This window comes from Ornithorhynchus anatinus, chromosome 1, assembly GCF_004115215.2.
Source record: "Ornithorhynchus anatinus isolate Pmale09 chromosome 1, mOrnAna1.pri.v4, whole genome shotgun sequence".
Classification (NCBI taxonomy): Eukaryota; Metazoa; Chordata; class Mammalia; order Monotremata; family Ornithorhynchidae; genus Ornithorhynchus; species Ornithorhynchus anatinus.
This window is the reverse complement of record NC_041728.1, coordinates 81,939,516-81,955,360: the sequence shown is the minus strand read 5'-3', so window position 1 is coordinate 81,955,360 and position 15,845 is coordinate 81,939,516. Positions and strand designations below refer to the sequence as shown.

The following is a 15,845-nucleotide window of genomic DNA, read 5'->3' as shown; positions in this document are numbered from 1 at the left end:
CTGTGGAAGAAAATATTAAATTCAGTTGCAAAAAGATATACTTTTTAATTAAATCTGAGAAATTATCTCTTATAAAATGATTCCTTAACTCTAGTACAACCATTCCATAGAGCATCCTATAAAATTGTCCAATATAAAATTTCTTTTAAAATGACTTGTGTCTTTTATTGCATAAAAGCAAAGATCGTAAATCTGCATAAAAAATTGAAATCTAATGACCAAGATAAATTCAGGTGCACATCTGCGAAGTGAAGCAGAAAATTCAGCAAATTATTTAGATAATTCAAAAAGAGCAAACATTAATCAATAAATCCGTGATATTTACTGAGTCCTTTTTGTGTGCAGAGCAGTATACTAAGCACCTTAGCATTACCTTGCTTCAATTATCCAGTTATTTCAGATATTTGGGACTGAATTATTTGTATAATTGTCTAAACTTTCTTTATTTTGCTCTGGTAAAGCTAGCCCATAACAACAATATCATTCCCTCACTTTGGTTTCAGGAGCCAAGTCAAATCGTTAGTAATTGAATAGGACATGCCTAGTCTTCACTTGAACATTATGAAAAGCTAGGTCTTTGTTTCTACACAAACATGGACACAAACCACTAAAGTTGTCATGCTCTAAAGTGTAGCTACACAGGTTCTAGAGAATGATGATAGTATTTCCTAAGTGCTTACTATGTGCCAAGCACTATTCTAAGCATTGGGGTAGATACAAGGTAATCAGGTTGTCCCACATAGGGCTCACAGTCTTAATCCCCATTTTACAGGTGAGGTAACTGAGGGACAGAGAAGTTAAGTGATTGCCCAACGCCACACAGCTGACAAGCGGTGGAGCAGGGATTAGAACGCATGACCTCTGTCTCCCAAGCCCTGGCTCTTTCCACTGAGCCTCACTGCTTTTCTAGATACAAGGTTATCAGGTTGTCCCACCTGGGTCTCACAGTCTTAATCTCCCCATTTTACAGATGAGGTAACTGAGGCACAGAGAAGGTAAGTGACTTGCCCAAAGTCACACAGCTGACAAGTGGCAGAGCTGGGATTCAAACCCATCACCTCTGACTCCTAAGCCCATGCACTTTCCACCAAGCAAAGCTTCTTCTCGCCTACTGTACTCTGCCAAGTAGAAGAAGCAGGAATGATAGCCTTTCAGGATAGAAACTTTGAACCCAAATAAATTACATAAATGTCATAACCTTTATCTATGTAATTTGTATTAAGACCCCTAATTTGTATATGTTTTAAATAAGAAAGAAACATCACCACACAAATGACATAGTGTTTGTTATAACTAATAGAGAAGTAGTGTGGCGCAGTGGAAAGAGCACTGGCAGGGAGTCAGGAGACCCAAGCTCTGCCACTTGTTTGCTCTGTGACCTCGGTTAAGTCGTCTAACTTTTCTGTGTTCCAGTTTCCTGATCTGTAAAATGTGGATTAAATATCTGTTCTTCCTACCACAAAAACCACGAGACCCAAGTGAGCCAGGGCCTGTTCCTGACCTGATTACCTTGTATCTCCTCCTGTGCTTAGTATAGTACTTGGCATATTGTAAGCATTTAATAAACACTACCATTATCATTAGTAGTAGTAACAGTCAATCTTACCCTACATACCAGATTTGTATTTTGAGAAGAATCTTTATTAATTTCTAGTTATCTTGACTCTAATGATTTTGCACTTTTTAAATTCAGCATTCTTAAGCAGAGAAGATAAAGTAATATACATATGCATACTTACTAATCCATGCCCTGCTACACTACTCTTAAATTAACTTCAACCAATATCTAATTTCCTACATGTGATGATCTAGACATGGGGAATATCTAGTTCACAAAAATCTTGCCTGTTAAATCTCACTATAAGAATCGAAGGTTCACTGGACAAGCATCTCTCAAAATCTCATTACCTCTAAGTACTTCTAGCTTTTTTGACTGTAAGGTTATTGTGGGCAGGGAACATGTCTTCCAACTCTGCTGTATTGTACTCTCCCAAATGCTTAATACAGTGCTCTGCACACAGCAAGCACTCAATAAATACAATTGAATTCATTCATTCATTCATTCAATAGTATTTATTCAGCGCTTACTATGTGCAGAGCACTGTACTAAGCGCTTGGAATGTACAATTCAGCAAACAGAATTCCTTCATTCACTCAGTCATATTTATTGAGAGCTTACTATGTGCAGAGCACTGTACTAAGCAATTGGAAAGTACAATACAGCAATAAAGAGTGACAATCCCTGGCCACAACGGGCTTAGTGTCTAGAGGGATAATAATGGCATTTGTTATGTGCTTACTATGTGCCAGCCATTGTACTAAGGGCTAGGGTGGATACAAGCAAATCAGAATAGGTACTGTCCTTGTCCCATGTGGGGCTCACAGTCTCAATCTCCATTTTACAGATGAGGTAACTGAGGCTCAGAGAAGTGAAGTTTCTTGTCCAAGGTCACACAGCAGACAAGTGGTGGAGCTGAGATTAGAACACATGACATTCTGACTACCAGGCCCATGCTCTATCCATTATGCCTGCTTCTCTAAAAATAATAATAATAATGATGGTATTAGTTAAGCACTTATAATGCTGGCATTATTCTATTCATTCATTCATTCAATCAATCATATTTATTGGGCACTTACTGTGTATACAGCACTATACTAAGCACTTGGAAAGTACAATTTGGCAAGAAATAGAGAAAATTACTCCCCAACAACAGGCTCCTCTAGGGTAGACACAAAGTGATCAGGTTGTCCTACATGGGGCTCACAGTCTGAATCCATTTTACAGATGAGGTAACTGAAGCATAGAGAAGTTAAGTGGCTTGCCCAATGCCATTCATTCATTCAGTAGTATTTATTGAGCACTTACTATGTGCAGAGCACTGTACTAAGTGCTTGGAATGTACAATTTGGTAACAGAATGTACAATTCGGCAAGGCCACACAGCAGACAAGTGGAAGAGCTGACATTAGAACCCAAGTCTTCTGATTCCCAAGCCCGGGCTCTTTCCATTAAGCCATGCTGCTTCTCTAAGAATAGCACTGATTGACTACTCTTCAGAAGTGTTCATTCAAGCTGGCCAATAAATCATCTAAAGTAAAGCAATTAAAACTAAATTGCTTAATCATCTGAAGTTCTCTAAGCTTTCGTGTTAAGTCACTTAACTTTTCAGCTTTCCTGTTCTCTCTCCTACTTAGACTGTGAGCCCCATATCCTCATTAACTTGTATTTCCCACAACATTTAGAACAGTGCTTGATACAAGTAAGTCCTTTAGAAATACTCTTAAAAAAAAGGGAAGATAGACATCAGGGGTCACTTCTCAGTAAGTAGGGTAACTTATTGAGAAGTGACCTAAGACTTCCCTATGAAAATTCTTCACACCCTGGTCATGGCTAGAAACCTCTCCAACTAGGCTTTAATCTCTCTGTGAGCAGGGAATGGATCTACCAACTCTGTTATATTGTACTCTCCCAAGGGCTTAGTATATAGTGCTCTGCATGCAATAAATGATCAGTCAATATGATTGATTGATTAAAAGCAAGACCAAAGGACAAAGAAAAATAAGCTGGAAGCTGCCAAGTTTCAGCATCCAGTAAGGCCTCACACTAAGCTAAACCTTGGTAGCACGGGTTGTTCCAGACTCATGCCAGTTCTGCTTTCTCAAAGGATCCAGGCCCTGGAAGTAATGTTGTGTAGTGTATTAGCCTCCCCTTCTTGGGCAAATCCACAAGACCACAGTTTTCCCTAATATTAGAGCCCTTTGAAGATAAACCCTACCTCCTCCAGGAACCCTTCTCTGATTCATTGACTACAATGTAGTCACTTCAACCCAACAACCAGCCTGAGCACTTGTGTAATTTATTCCCAACTCAATTTTCAATTATTTACATAGTTTATTTGTATATTTACCTGAACATTCAACCATTTGTTCAGCTGTTTCTTTTTGATATGTTTGGACTGAGTCCTGTTTTTATCTTGATCTTTCTTTTGCTTGCACTATATCTAAATAACTTTTATCTGTCTCCCCTATTATAAACTATAATCTTTTTAGGGGCAGGAAATGTGTTCCTAGCTACTATTAGGCCTGGGGTTTCTAAGTCTGCCATTAGGCTCTCCCACTAACAAGCCACATTACTTCTGGCAGGAATCCCAGGTTAGATTCTGTAACAGTATTCTCTCCCTAGAGTGAAAACTGCAATTCTTACTGTTGTTGACATTACCCTACTATTTGTTCCCTGTTCTTCCCACCTCAGATTATGAACCCTCTGTGTGCCAGGGACTGTATCTGAATTAATTTTCTTGTCCTTGTCTCCAACACTGTGCACATGGCAAACACTCTGTAAATATGACCACTGCTGTTAACAAGCTTAGCAATAAAGTCAATGAATCAATTAATGGTATTTATTGAACACTTACTGTGTGCAGAGAACTGTACTAAGAGCTTGGGAAAGTACAATACAAAAGAGTTGGTAGATATGCTCTCTGCCCACAAGGAGGTTACATTCTACAGGGGAAGATAAATACTAAAATAAATTACAAATAGGGGAAGTAGCAGAGTATAAGGACATGTACAGAAATTCTGTGGGGCTGGGGTGAGTATCAAAGTGCTTAAGGGATAGGTGCCTTAGTGAGAAGCAGCGTGGCTCACTGGAAAGAGCACGGGCTTTGGAGTCAGAGGTCATGGGTTTGAACCCCGGCTCTACCACTTGTCAGCTGTGTGACTTTGGGCAAGTCACTTAACTTCTCGGTGCCTCAGTTACCTCATCTGTAAAATGGGGATTAAGACTGTGAGCCCCACGTGGGACAACCTGATTCCCCTGTGTCTCCCCCAGCGCTTAGAACAGTGCTCGGCACATAGTAAGCGCTTAACAAATACCAACATTATTATTATTATTATTGACCCAAAGGGAAGGGCAGGTAAAAGAAATGTGGGCTTAGTCAGGGAAGACTCTTTGGAGGAGGTGTGATTTTAGAAGGATTTTAAAGGTAAGGAGAATGGTGGACTGTCAGATATGCAGGAGGGAAATCCAGGCCAAAGACAGGATGAGGGCAAGGAGTAGGTGGTGGGATAGATGAGATCGAGGCATAGAGATAAAGACCGAAGTAAATCTAGTTTTCCTAATAGTGTAATGATGGAATTTGTTAAGCGCTTACTATGTGCCCAGCACTGTTCTAAGGGCTGGGGTAGATACAAGGGGGTCACAGTCTTAAACTCCATTTTACAGATGAGGTAACAGAGGCACCGAGAAGTTAAGCGACTTGCCCAAAGTTACACAGCTGACATGTGGCAGAGCCGGGATTAGAACCCAAAACCTCTTACTCCCAAGACCGTGCTCTTTCCACTAAACCACGCTGCTTCTCTGTAAACAGCCAGGAATGCATCTCTCATAGAGGCTGCACTCCTGAGTTCTAAACTGGAAATTAGAAAAGGAATTCAAACATGACTTCAGAGAAGTTGTAAACTGAAAGAGGTGTTTCCAATCACAGCTGTAGCCTGAGACCTCAGAAACACACTCAAACCTTTGGACCGCCATAGCAAAACTAAATAAAAATCATCAAGTGAACTGGGATAATCCCTGATTGCCCATCAGTAAAACTGTTAGCATTCACTGCTTTTCCTCCATGCTATTGTGGGTTCTGAAAGACAGCTGAGAAATGACAGAATAGAAGCAATGAACAAAGAACAACCAGCAGAATATTTTCAGAAGAGAAGCCTGAAATCTCTTAAGTTTTTGCTTTAGTTTAACAATCCACATAAATGTGGACAATGGTTGATTCAGGAAATTTAATTGCTTCATCAACAATTCAAGCTGTTCACATTCTCTTTACCTTATTTGAACATAATTTTAGTCATTTGATATTCTGAAGTGTATACTCTTTGATAGCATACAGATTCTTGTGTATATGAATCAGTTTTAGGCTCTCCATTTACAACCTGACAAAAGCACAAAAATATTTTCATTTGACAAGACTTCCTCCACTAGCATTCACAGATTAGAAACTGAAAATAGTCCTTCTGCCTCTCCTCTTAAAGGAAAGTTACAGTCGTTTTCCTCAGTGGAGCTAAACAAATGTTCATGAGATAAGATTCTGTTATGAACAGTCTTTGAGGTGCATTTTAGCTTTTATAAAAATATAGAAATAATTGCATTTTTCAAAAATAACATTTCACCGACAGAGCAGTGAATACAAGTTTAGAGAATCTAAAACCATCTGCTTCCCCCACAAGGAAATAGTTGGAAAAAGTGAATTCTGTGCTCCTGGACGGGTGCAGTTCTATATCCACGTGGAAGGCAGAGACGAATGCTGTACACATTCCACAGTTCAGTGACTGAGACCGCCCAAACGGCAATGGCGTCTTTAGCAGCACGACCCTGAATTGACTGCTCCGCTAGAGTGTGGCGTGTTCCCTGGGCCAGGATTCCATGAACTCTGAAGAAGTACCCTGGGCCTACTAGGGATATTGACAGATGACTGGACACTGCTGACATCTCAAAAGCAGAATGTTCCCCCATTTTGGAGGGATTGTGAGGGATGCCTATTCCTCTCTTCATATGCCCCCAAAGATGAGGGTTTGCCCAAGGCCAGATCTTTATGGAGGCTCCTGCTTCTCTGTAGAGGCCTGTATGGGCTCAGGCAGCCCATAGCTTAGGTGGGATCTGAGCTTAAGGGACCAATATGGCTAGAACGAAGACAAATCCAGACTGCTTCATATAGAGTTTTGGGCCCTCCCTACCCCCAAATTAATCATTTATGCAGATTAACATATCAATGAAGTCAAATATAACATCCGAGAAATTGAAATATGTCTACCCAAATACAGTTGCAACCTGAGACCCCAGTAACACCCCCAAACCTATGGACCTCTGTGGCAAAACTAAATAAAAATAATCAAGTGAACTGGGATAATCCCCTAATTGCCCATCAATGAAACTGTTAGCATTCCTAATTTTTCCTTCAGGCTTTTGTGGGTTCCAAAAGATAGCTGAGAAATAACAAGATGAACATATTCAATCTATCAACAAATACTGTTGGTTCAACCTTCACAACACTGCTAAAATCTGCCCTTTCCTCTCCTTCCATCCTGCTACCAACTTAATCCAAGCACTTATCCTACCCTACTTTGATTACTACATCAGACTCTTTGCTGAACTTCCCGTCTCATGTTTCTCCCCATTTAGGTCTGTACTTTAATCATTTTTCTACAAAACTGTTCAATCTATGTTTCCCACTACTCAAGAACCTCCAGTTATTGCCCATCCACCTCTTCATCAAACAGAAATATGTTACCAAGGTTTTAAAGCACTCAACCAATGACCTGGCCCCTTACCTGATTTCCCACTACAACCCAGTCCACACACTCATTCCTCTAATGCCAACATACTTACTCAATCTCATCTATATCATGGCCGATCACTTGCCCATGTCCTACCTCTGGCCTGGGACACCCTCTGTCTTCATATCTGACAGACATTAACTCTCCCCACCTTCAAAGCCTTATTAAAAGCAAATTTTCTCCCAGAGGCCTTCCTTGACTAAGCCCTCATTTCCTTTTCTCCCATTTCTTTCTGCATCTTCCTTGAACTTGGATTTTCACCGTTTTATTCAGTCCTCTTTCAGCCCCACAGCACTTATTTAAATATTTTTAATGTTTTTATTTATATTAATGTCTGTCTCCACCTCTATATTATAAACTCATTATGAACAGGGAATGTGTCTACCAACTCTGTTATACTATTTCCCAAGCACTTAGTACAATGCTCTGCACCCAGTAAGCAATCAATGAATATCATTGACTGACTGATTGAACTTGATTTTCAAAATGCAGTGTCCAATGTGTACTGAACTTACACTAGACAATAGGGAAGACTTTGTGATTCCTTCAATGGTATTTACTGACACACAAGTGAAAACAGACTAGGGTGTATACAGTAACAATTATATAATTGGCAACACTTCAAGGAATCAGTGGTTCTGAGAACCATGCCACATTCATTAGTTTTCTAAAAATTACCAGAGGCCACATCACGGATTTTGCTAACACAAATGAACTAGGGAAAACTTGAGGCAGCTCCAGTGAAGTCTCAAAAATCTTGCCTATATAGAAGTCCTAGAGCTTTGTGCCATCTTGGGACTTATGGACTCCAGATCCATGGATTATTTCCTGCTTCCAGTGTTCTACGTAGAGGTATCTGAGAAACAGTATGCAGGAATTCATCTTGCCTGGCTGTGCTGCTGCAGGATGTAAGCTAGTACCAAGTTATTTTTATGGCATTTGTAAAATGTTTACTATGTGCCAGAATTGTACTAAATACTAAGGTAGATGCAAGATGATCAGATCAAACTAAGTCCCGGTCTCACAAGGGGCTCAGAGTCTTAGTTCACTCTAAACATACAAATTGGCACTACCCTGTGCTGATTTGCATGGTGGGACTTCAGCCTCTTTATAAGCAGGGAACAATTCTCCTTCTCTGCATTTAATCCAGGGAAGGACACTGTCTGAAAGGCTGTAAACTTTGTCCCCAGTCCCAACAGGCAGGACCACAAAGTTCAGTGATTTCTTTTAAAGAAAAATGATTTCAATAATTATTTGGTAGAACTTTGAGTTTCCCTGATTTTTGTGGGGAAGGTAAATGCTTCATTAAAATGCTTTTGCATTACGGTTATTAAAATTCATACTTCTTTTTCAGGAGAAACTACACTTTGAATCTATTTGAATAGCAGTATGTTACAGCAAGGACTGCAGGATAGCTTAATACAACTCTGGCACAAGATGGGTACATGATGTGCAATAGTTAAAAAGCAATATGGCCCAATAGATAGAGTGCAGGCCTGGGGTCAGAAGGACCTGGGTTCTAATCCGACTCCTCCACTTGTCTGCTCTGTGACCTTGGTCAAATTACTTAACTATTTTGTGCCTCAGTTATCTCGTCTGTAAAATGGTGATTAATACTGTGACCCCCATGTGGGATAGGGACTCTGTCCAACCTGATTATCTTGTATCTAACCCAGGGCTTAGTACTGTGCCTGGCATATATAAATACCACAGGTATAATTATTTAATGAATAGTGTGATTTATTCACTATAATTTAGCTCTTTGGAACACAAAATAATTTAAGAAAATATTTCCAGTTTGGGTAAAAAGCCAGAATATGAATATTGTTTAAACCCAAGGTTGAGCTTATTGTCCATGTTAAACAATAATCAATAAATCAATCGTATTTATTGAGCACCTACTACACACAGAACACTGTATTAAATGCTGGGAAAGAAAAATACAACAGAGTTGGTAGACACATTCCTTGCCCACAACAAGTAATTACGAAAAAGAATAATGTAATATCATGGAAGACTTATGTGGAATCCTATATAAACAGCTGGATTACTTTCAGTCTATCCTAAACTACAATGTATTTTGTCATAAAACTTTCTAAGACATTACAATTTACAAAATATATCAACCTTAGTTAGGTCCAGTTATTGAGCCCTTCAACTGAAATGAGATACTGAAGTAGGCAGCAGAGGAGAGCAATAAAAATGTGAGCTAGGAAATCGACCTTATTAGGAAACATTGAGGGAAATATTTTTATTTGACCAAAGGCTGGAGAATGAGAAGAGCAGTAGGGAAAAACTAGTCCATAACATGAAGTAATACAAGAATAGTGGTGAAAATTATTTTTTTATTTCTCTAAAAACAATAGCAGATAAATCATCATCATCATTATTTACTGTGTCATACTTGGGAATGAAAGCATTAGAGCAAGTCTCTACTGTTCAGGTGTTTAGAGACTACTAGGGGAGGCAGTCAGGCACAATGTTCTGCACTGTGACTTATAATAGGCATTACAAAAAATTCCTTTTACCCAATATCCTTGGCAGTGTTTCCTAGGGAATATTTTGGAATTCTTGCTCTGGATTTTTTTTGAGAAAATGGTAGGCAATTCTCTTTGTAGAACAAATTCAATAAAAACTGCGAAATCAAGAGAAATGTTGCCCAGTCATAATTAAAGTAAGTCTAAGTACTGGTAAAATAAATTCCTCCCTGTCATATGTAATAATTCAGCAGCATGTCTCAGTGGGAAGAGCCCGGACTTGGGAATCAGAGGTCGTGGGTTCTAATCCCAGCTACACCACTTATCAGCTGTGTGACTTTGGGCAAGTCACTTCACTTCTCTTTGCCTCAGTTGCCGCATCTGTAAAATGGAGATTAAAACTGTGAGCCCCACGTGGGACAACCTGATTACCTCGCATCTCCCCCAGCATTTAGAATAGTGCTTGGCACATAGTAAGTGCATAACAAATACCATCATTATTATTATTATTCATTTGTTAAGCACTTTCTGTAATGCCAAACACTATACTAAGCTTTTGGGTAAAAGTAAGATAATTAGGCCCCACATGGGGCTCTCTCCTCTCTGAGGAGAAGAGAGGACAAGTACTGAATCCCTATTTTGCAGATAAAGGAACTGAAGCATAGAGAAGTGAAGTGACTTTACCAACATCACATAACAGTTATATGGCAAAGCCAGGCTTAGAACAGTTCTTCTGACTACCAGGCCCGTGCCCTTTCCATTAGGCCACGCTTTGCTATGTGAATTGCTCTCCTGAAACAGGCACAGTGGATGAAGAGGAATGAAAACACAACACCTTTAACCTCGTGCTGCCAGGGGCTGACTATTTAATAGCTTTAGGCTCCTCCCACTGCTTGCTGACTGCTATCATGGCTGTCAGGTTGTTGAAGAGGAAAGTCTAAAATGTTGGTAAGGTAATAATAGTGTGGACAGCAGTAATGCTGTCCCTTTCCATTGTTCAATTTTATTTTAATTCTGAATTTTTTTTAATTTCATGTCTGAAATGACTATATTTTTATGATTTAGATTAATGTCTGTCTCCCATTATGGACTGTAAGCTCCTTGTGGGAAGGGAACATGTCTACCATCTCTTTTGTACTGTACTCTCCCAAGTTCTTAGTCGTCTGCACCCAAAGTAAGCACTCAATAAATACCACTGATGGATTCAAACTTGCACACATTATGAGATGGTGATAGCCAAGGCAAAAGATCCTATCAGAGGCCTAGTGTGCAGTGTGGGCTTTCAGGAACTGCTTTCCATAGGCTCCTCTTGTTCCTGGACCATCTTAGCGGAGGAAGTTCTGAACTGGCCCTGGGGAAGCTGAGGGGGTTCTTAAACCCAGAGTCTGAAACCCACTTTACACAGGGCCTCCCTGAGATGTCCCAGAACAGACAAGGAGCTCTCAGAGAAGCACGGGCCCTTGAATGTTACACTTATATGGCCAAGTCAGGCAGCACCCCAGCACATACTGGAATGGCACACCCTGGAGCATTCCGGTGTACCTAGCGGGGAGGAGGCAGCGGAGAGGGTAGAGCTGAATGTGAGAGAACTAGAAAACTGGCACGGACACAGGAAACATCCATGGTTTCAATATAAAATAGCACCTGCATTTCCCCATGCTGACTCCACAAGGCAGCTTATTTACAAACATATAAATAGCTGCAACTTTACTCCAGTCCCATTGAAAAATTAAAATGGCATCTTCCAAGCATAGTTTACGATTACCCACACTTTGGCTGAATGAATGAAATGTAAGTGGCAACGTGCCAGGCTACTTGACACTTACTAGTCAGCTTAATCAGATACCCTTCAGTTTCCTGTAGTAGAGGTGCTGGGGTTCTGCTCCTCAGAGCCAGAGAGTTCGTTTACATATGCCACGAGTTTATAAGGAGGTAGAGAACCAGATTTTGAAAAAAATAACTTAAAGCTATACCATATTTCAGGCCTGCAGGGATTTGAGGATGTATCATCTGGTCTAAATGAGGCCAGCTGCTCTCGCAGATGCCAACGCACTTGCAAGTGAATGTGCGTCACAAAGACGAAGGCAGTTTTAAAAAAAGTTCACATTTTATTCTTTTCTACCTTCACTAAAAATGGCTGGTGGTTTTTGACCAATGAAATAATAGCATTTGCATTTTTGTATCTGCCTCGGAGAGTTAACATAACATCACTACCAGTACCATTAGATACTGCAGAAGATCCAAGAAGGATTCAGCATTGGTATGCAAATGTCACAAAACTACACTCTGTGGGTACAAAACTACATTTTATTGTTGGAGACTCTAAGGCAGAAAGACATCATACAATAAGCCGAGGATAATAATGGGACTCAACCTGTAGTTCACAGTGCCCAGTCTGGTTTCTATCCACCAGATAATTCTGTTTCTCAAGGTAAATAGTGGAAAATACATTTGTGAAATTAGATGAGAGAAGTATAAAATTAGGAAAAAGCATGCATAATTAAGGAAAATGTTATTTCCTTTATTTCCAGCATTATTTATACACCAGGATTTTGTCAGTCCTACAAAGATCTATTTCAAAGATTCCAGTTAGGAGAATTCCCATTATCTAGCACCCTACCTTATACTCCCTGAAGCAAAGGCTCGCGGAGACCTGCAGAGCCTCTAGAGAGTCAGCAGCATTAACAACGCACCACCCTTCAGGACTCATAGATTCAATGCAGAGCTGCCCAGCCACCACTTCACACATCTCCAGTCCTGGTCCACTCAGTGTTTCATAACAACAACGATGATAATAATGGCAAGAATAATAATAATGGTGATGTTTGTTAAATGCTTACTCTGTGCCAAGTACTATTCTAAAGCACTATGGTTGATACAAAATAATTAGGTCTCACAGTCACTTAGTTTTACTGGGGGAACTGCCAAGACGCTCAGTAGCTCTATTTATGCCTAACTCCACCTAACTCCAGTAACTCCACCACTGAGTGAATAGTCATCTAGTTGCAAAGCTTAAATTAGGAAGAAGGAGTTTAATAATGATGGTATTTGTTAAGGGCTTACTATGTGCAAAGCACTGTTCTAAGTGCTAGAGTTTAGAACTCTAAATTCTAAACTTTTTAGGAGTTTAGAATGGTGAAAGCTCTTATACTTCTGGGACCTAAAGCTGCCATCCCAGAGCTTGCATTGTCCCACTTTACATGCCCCAATTAATCTCATAAGGAAAAGGAATGACTGAAGCTGAGGTTATAAAGTGGCATAAGCTTCTTTTGAAGAATATTGATAAAGAAAGATTGGGAGTTCTTTAGTATTGTGGCATTTGTTAGCATTTACTATGTGTCAAGCATTGGGGTAGATACATGACAATCAGATTGGACACAGTCCCTGTCTCTCACAGGGATCAAAACCTAAGAATGAGGAGAAGGAAACTGAGGCACAGATTAGTTAAGTGAATAGCCCAAGGTCATCCAGCAGGTAAGTGGCAGAACAGGGATAAGAACCTGGGTCCCCTGTCCTGTGCTCTTTTCACTTTGAGGTCCCAAGGCTCACCTTATAGATCTCGGAACTGAGCTATTGAAAATCCAGTACAAAGTAATCCCTGAATTTACCATTCCCTCCTCTGCCCCATTCCCTAGCCATCTCCCCTAATGATCAGGAATGCACCAGTCTACCTCACCTCCGAGCAAACTGAACACAGCCTTAGTCATACTCCCTAAAGTCTAATATGTGCCCTATGGTAAGGGCTCCAGTACTTCACAGATGGCAGGCATATGGCAAAAGATATTTTCTGACCAAGATTCTGTGGAAAGCTTCTCTCCATGGTAAATATTTCAGCTGTATCTCCAGGGAATTAAACTAATTTTGCTCCATTTTATTGTGAGTTTTTAGGCTCTTTCCAAATGTTTTACCATCACAATCAGTTTTATTCATACGTTTTCAAAACAGTCCAGAGTGGTTGTATACCCTGAGTCGATAAATGTTGTTTCTTACACACATACGTACACTCACGAGGAATTAAAGGAAAACAAGACTAAATGACTTTTCCAAGGTCATATAAGATATCAATTGAAAATACAGAAGAAATTACAAATGTGCAAATTTCTCCAAACCCACTAAACACATTGCATCTTGAAATTTCAAGTTTCATATTTTAAAAGTCTACTTGTTAAAAGTAAATGGATATAGATAAAAAAATAGAAATTATTTATGCTTCTAAATGCAGTTCTTCAAAATTATCTTCCTTTTCACTTTCTCATAATATTAATACATCTGCCTATATATGGAAGAAATGACACTCATTGCTGGAGTAGATGAGAGCATAATCATATGCATGATCACATCCGTGGCATATGGAATAACTAAAATACAATTACTTTATTTTTAATGGTGTTTGTTAATCTAATCAGGTTGGACACAGTCCATGTCCCACATGGGGTTCACAGTCTTAATTTCTATTTCACAGATGATATAATTGAGGCATAGAAAAATTAAGTGATTTGCCCAAGGTCACACAACAGACATGTGGCAGAGCCAGGATTAGAATCCAGGTTCATCTGACTCTCAGAACCGTGTTCTATCCACTAGACCTGCTGCTTCACTTTCACAAATACCATTTTTCCCTCAGAGGATTGGAAATAGGAAATAATTTTCTATAATATTTGACTATGGAAGAGGTTTTCTTAGGTCAGTTCTTTTGTTATCTTGATTTAGGTGGAGAAAGTTTAAGAAAATGTATAAGTTTTATATGAAATACTATTTTACTTACTGAGTATCTCGATTAAGAAGTGTGCTTCCCAGTTTAAAACAGGTCTTTTCACCAGTGCAGGTTGCTTGCTTCAGAGAAAACCTGTCTGCTAGATCAAATCCTGTAAAAGATGATATCATGATTAGTTTGTCTTAATTAAATAATGAATTTGGGGAGATATTGATTTTCCACAAGGTTACTGTTTTTCCTCATGGGAGAGATGGCAAGTTGTTTCAAATCTTGCTGAGTTGTTTCAAATCCTGCTGCTTTTGGCCAAATACATTTCCAGATTTCATTTTCTAAATGGAAGGGAAAAGACTATGAAATTCCTTCAGTACCTGACTTTGCACTTTTTGACGAAGGCCCTGAGTAATTCAGATGCAGTTCTAAAGTGGGTCTGAGAAATGAATGATCAGTCTAGCCTAAATTTTATGATAACCTTACCTCTTGCATGAAGCATTCCTGGATTAATTCTATCTGACTAGACACCCCAATCACTCCAGCTCTCCCTAAAAACTAATGCATTCCTCAGTAAATCAAGTACAAATGTTTTCCATTGCTTTTGATTGTGTGTCTTTCATTTTTTTTATATTTTCATTACTTATGCTTCTCTTTACCTATCTGCCTTTTCCTTTGGGTTTACAATCTCTCCTTGTCCACAGTCTTCCAGATATCTCTATTTGAATGTCCCACATTGACACTTCAAACTTAACATGTCAATAACAGGATTCCTCATATTCCCACCCAAATCCTGTCCTCCCTATGACTTTCCTATCATTATAGACAGTTCCACCAACCTCCCTGTTCACAAGCCCATTACCTTGGCATAATCCTTGACCCATCTCTATCATTCAACCCACATATTCAATCTGCCACCAAATTTTGCCAGTTTAACTTTCATATCATTGATAAAATCTGTCCTTTCCTCTCCATCCAAACTGCTACTTTATTAATCCAAGCACTTCTCCTATCCCAGCCTCCTTGCTGATCTTCCTACCTCCTGTCTCTCCCCACTACAGATCTTAGTTCATACTTTACTCTGCTTCCTGGATCATTTTTCTACAAAACCATTCAGTCTAAGTTTTCCCACTCCTCAAGAATCTCCAAGCGGTTGTCTATCCCACCTCTGTATCAAAGAGAAACTCCTTACTCAAGGGTTTAACTCCCTGATTTTCTACCACAACCCAGCCTGCACACTTCACTCCTGGAATGCCAATCTCAATCTCATCTATCTTGCCAGCAACCCCTTGCCTGCATCCTGCCTCTGACCTGGAATGCCCTCCCTCT

The 15,845-nt window shown here is 39.7% G+C and overlaps 1 protein-coding gene across 3 annotated transcripts in view; it reads right to left on the bottom strand.

Annotated features, from left to right (window-relative positions):
- Nucleotides 1-15,845, bottom strand: part of COL19A1 (collagen type XIX alpha 1 chain) — a 340,279-nt gene that overhangs the window by 291,595 nt on the left and 32,839 nt on the right. For all 3 annotated transcript variants that reach the window (XM_029066938.1, XM_029066939.2, XM_029066941.2), the window contains exon 4: nt 14,580-14,679. In XM_029066938.1, the coding sequence (XP_028922771.1) occupies nt 14,580-14,679 (100 nt within the window). The remainder of the gene's footprint in view (nt 1-14,579; nt 14,680-15,845) is intronic.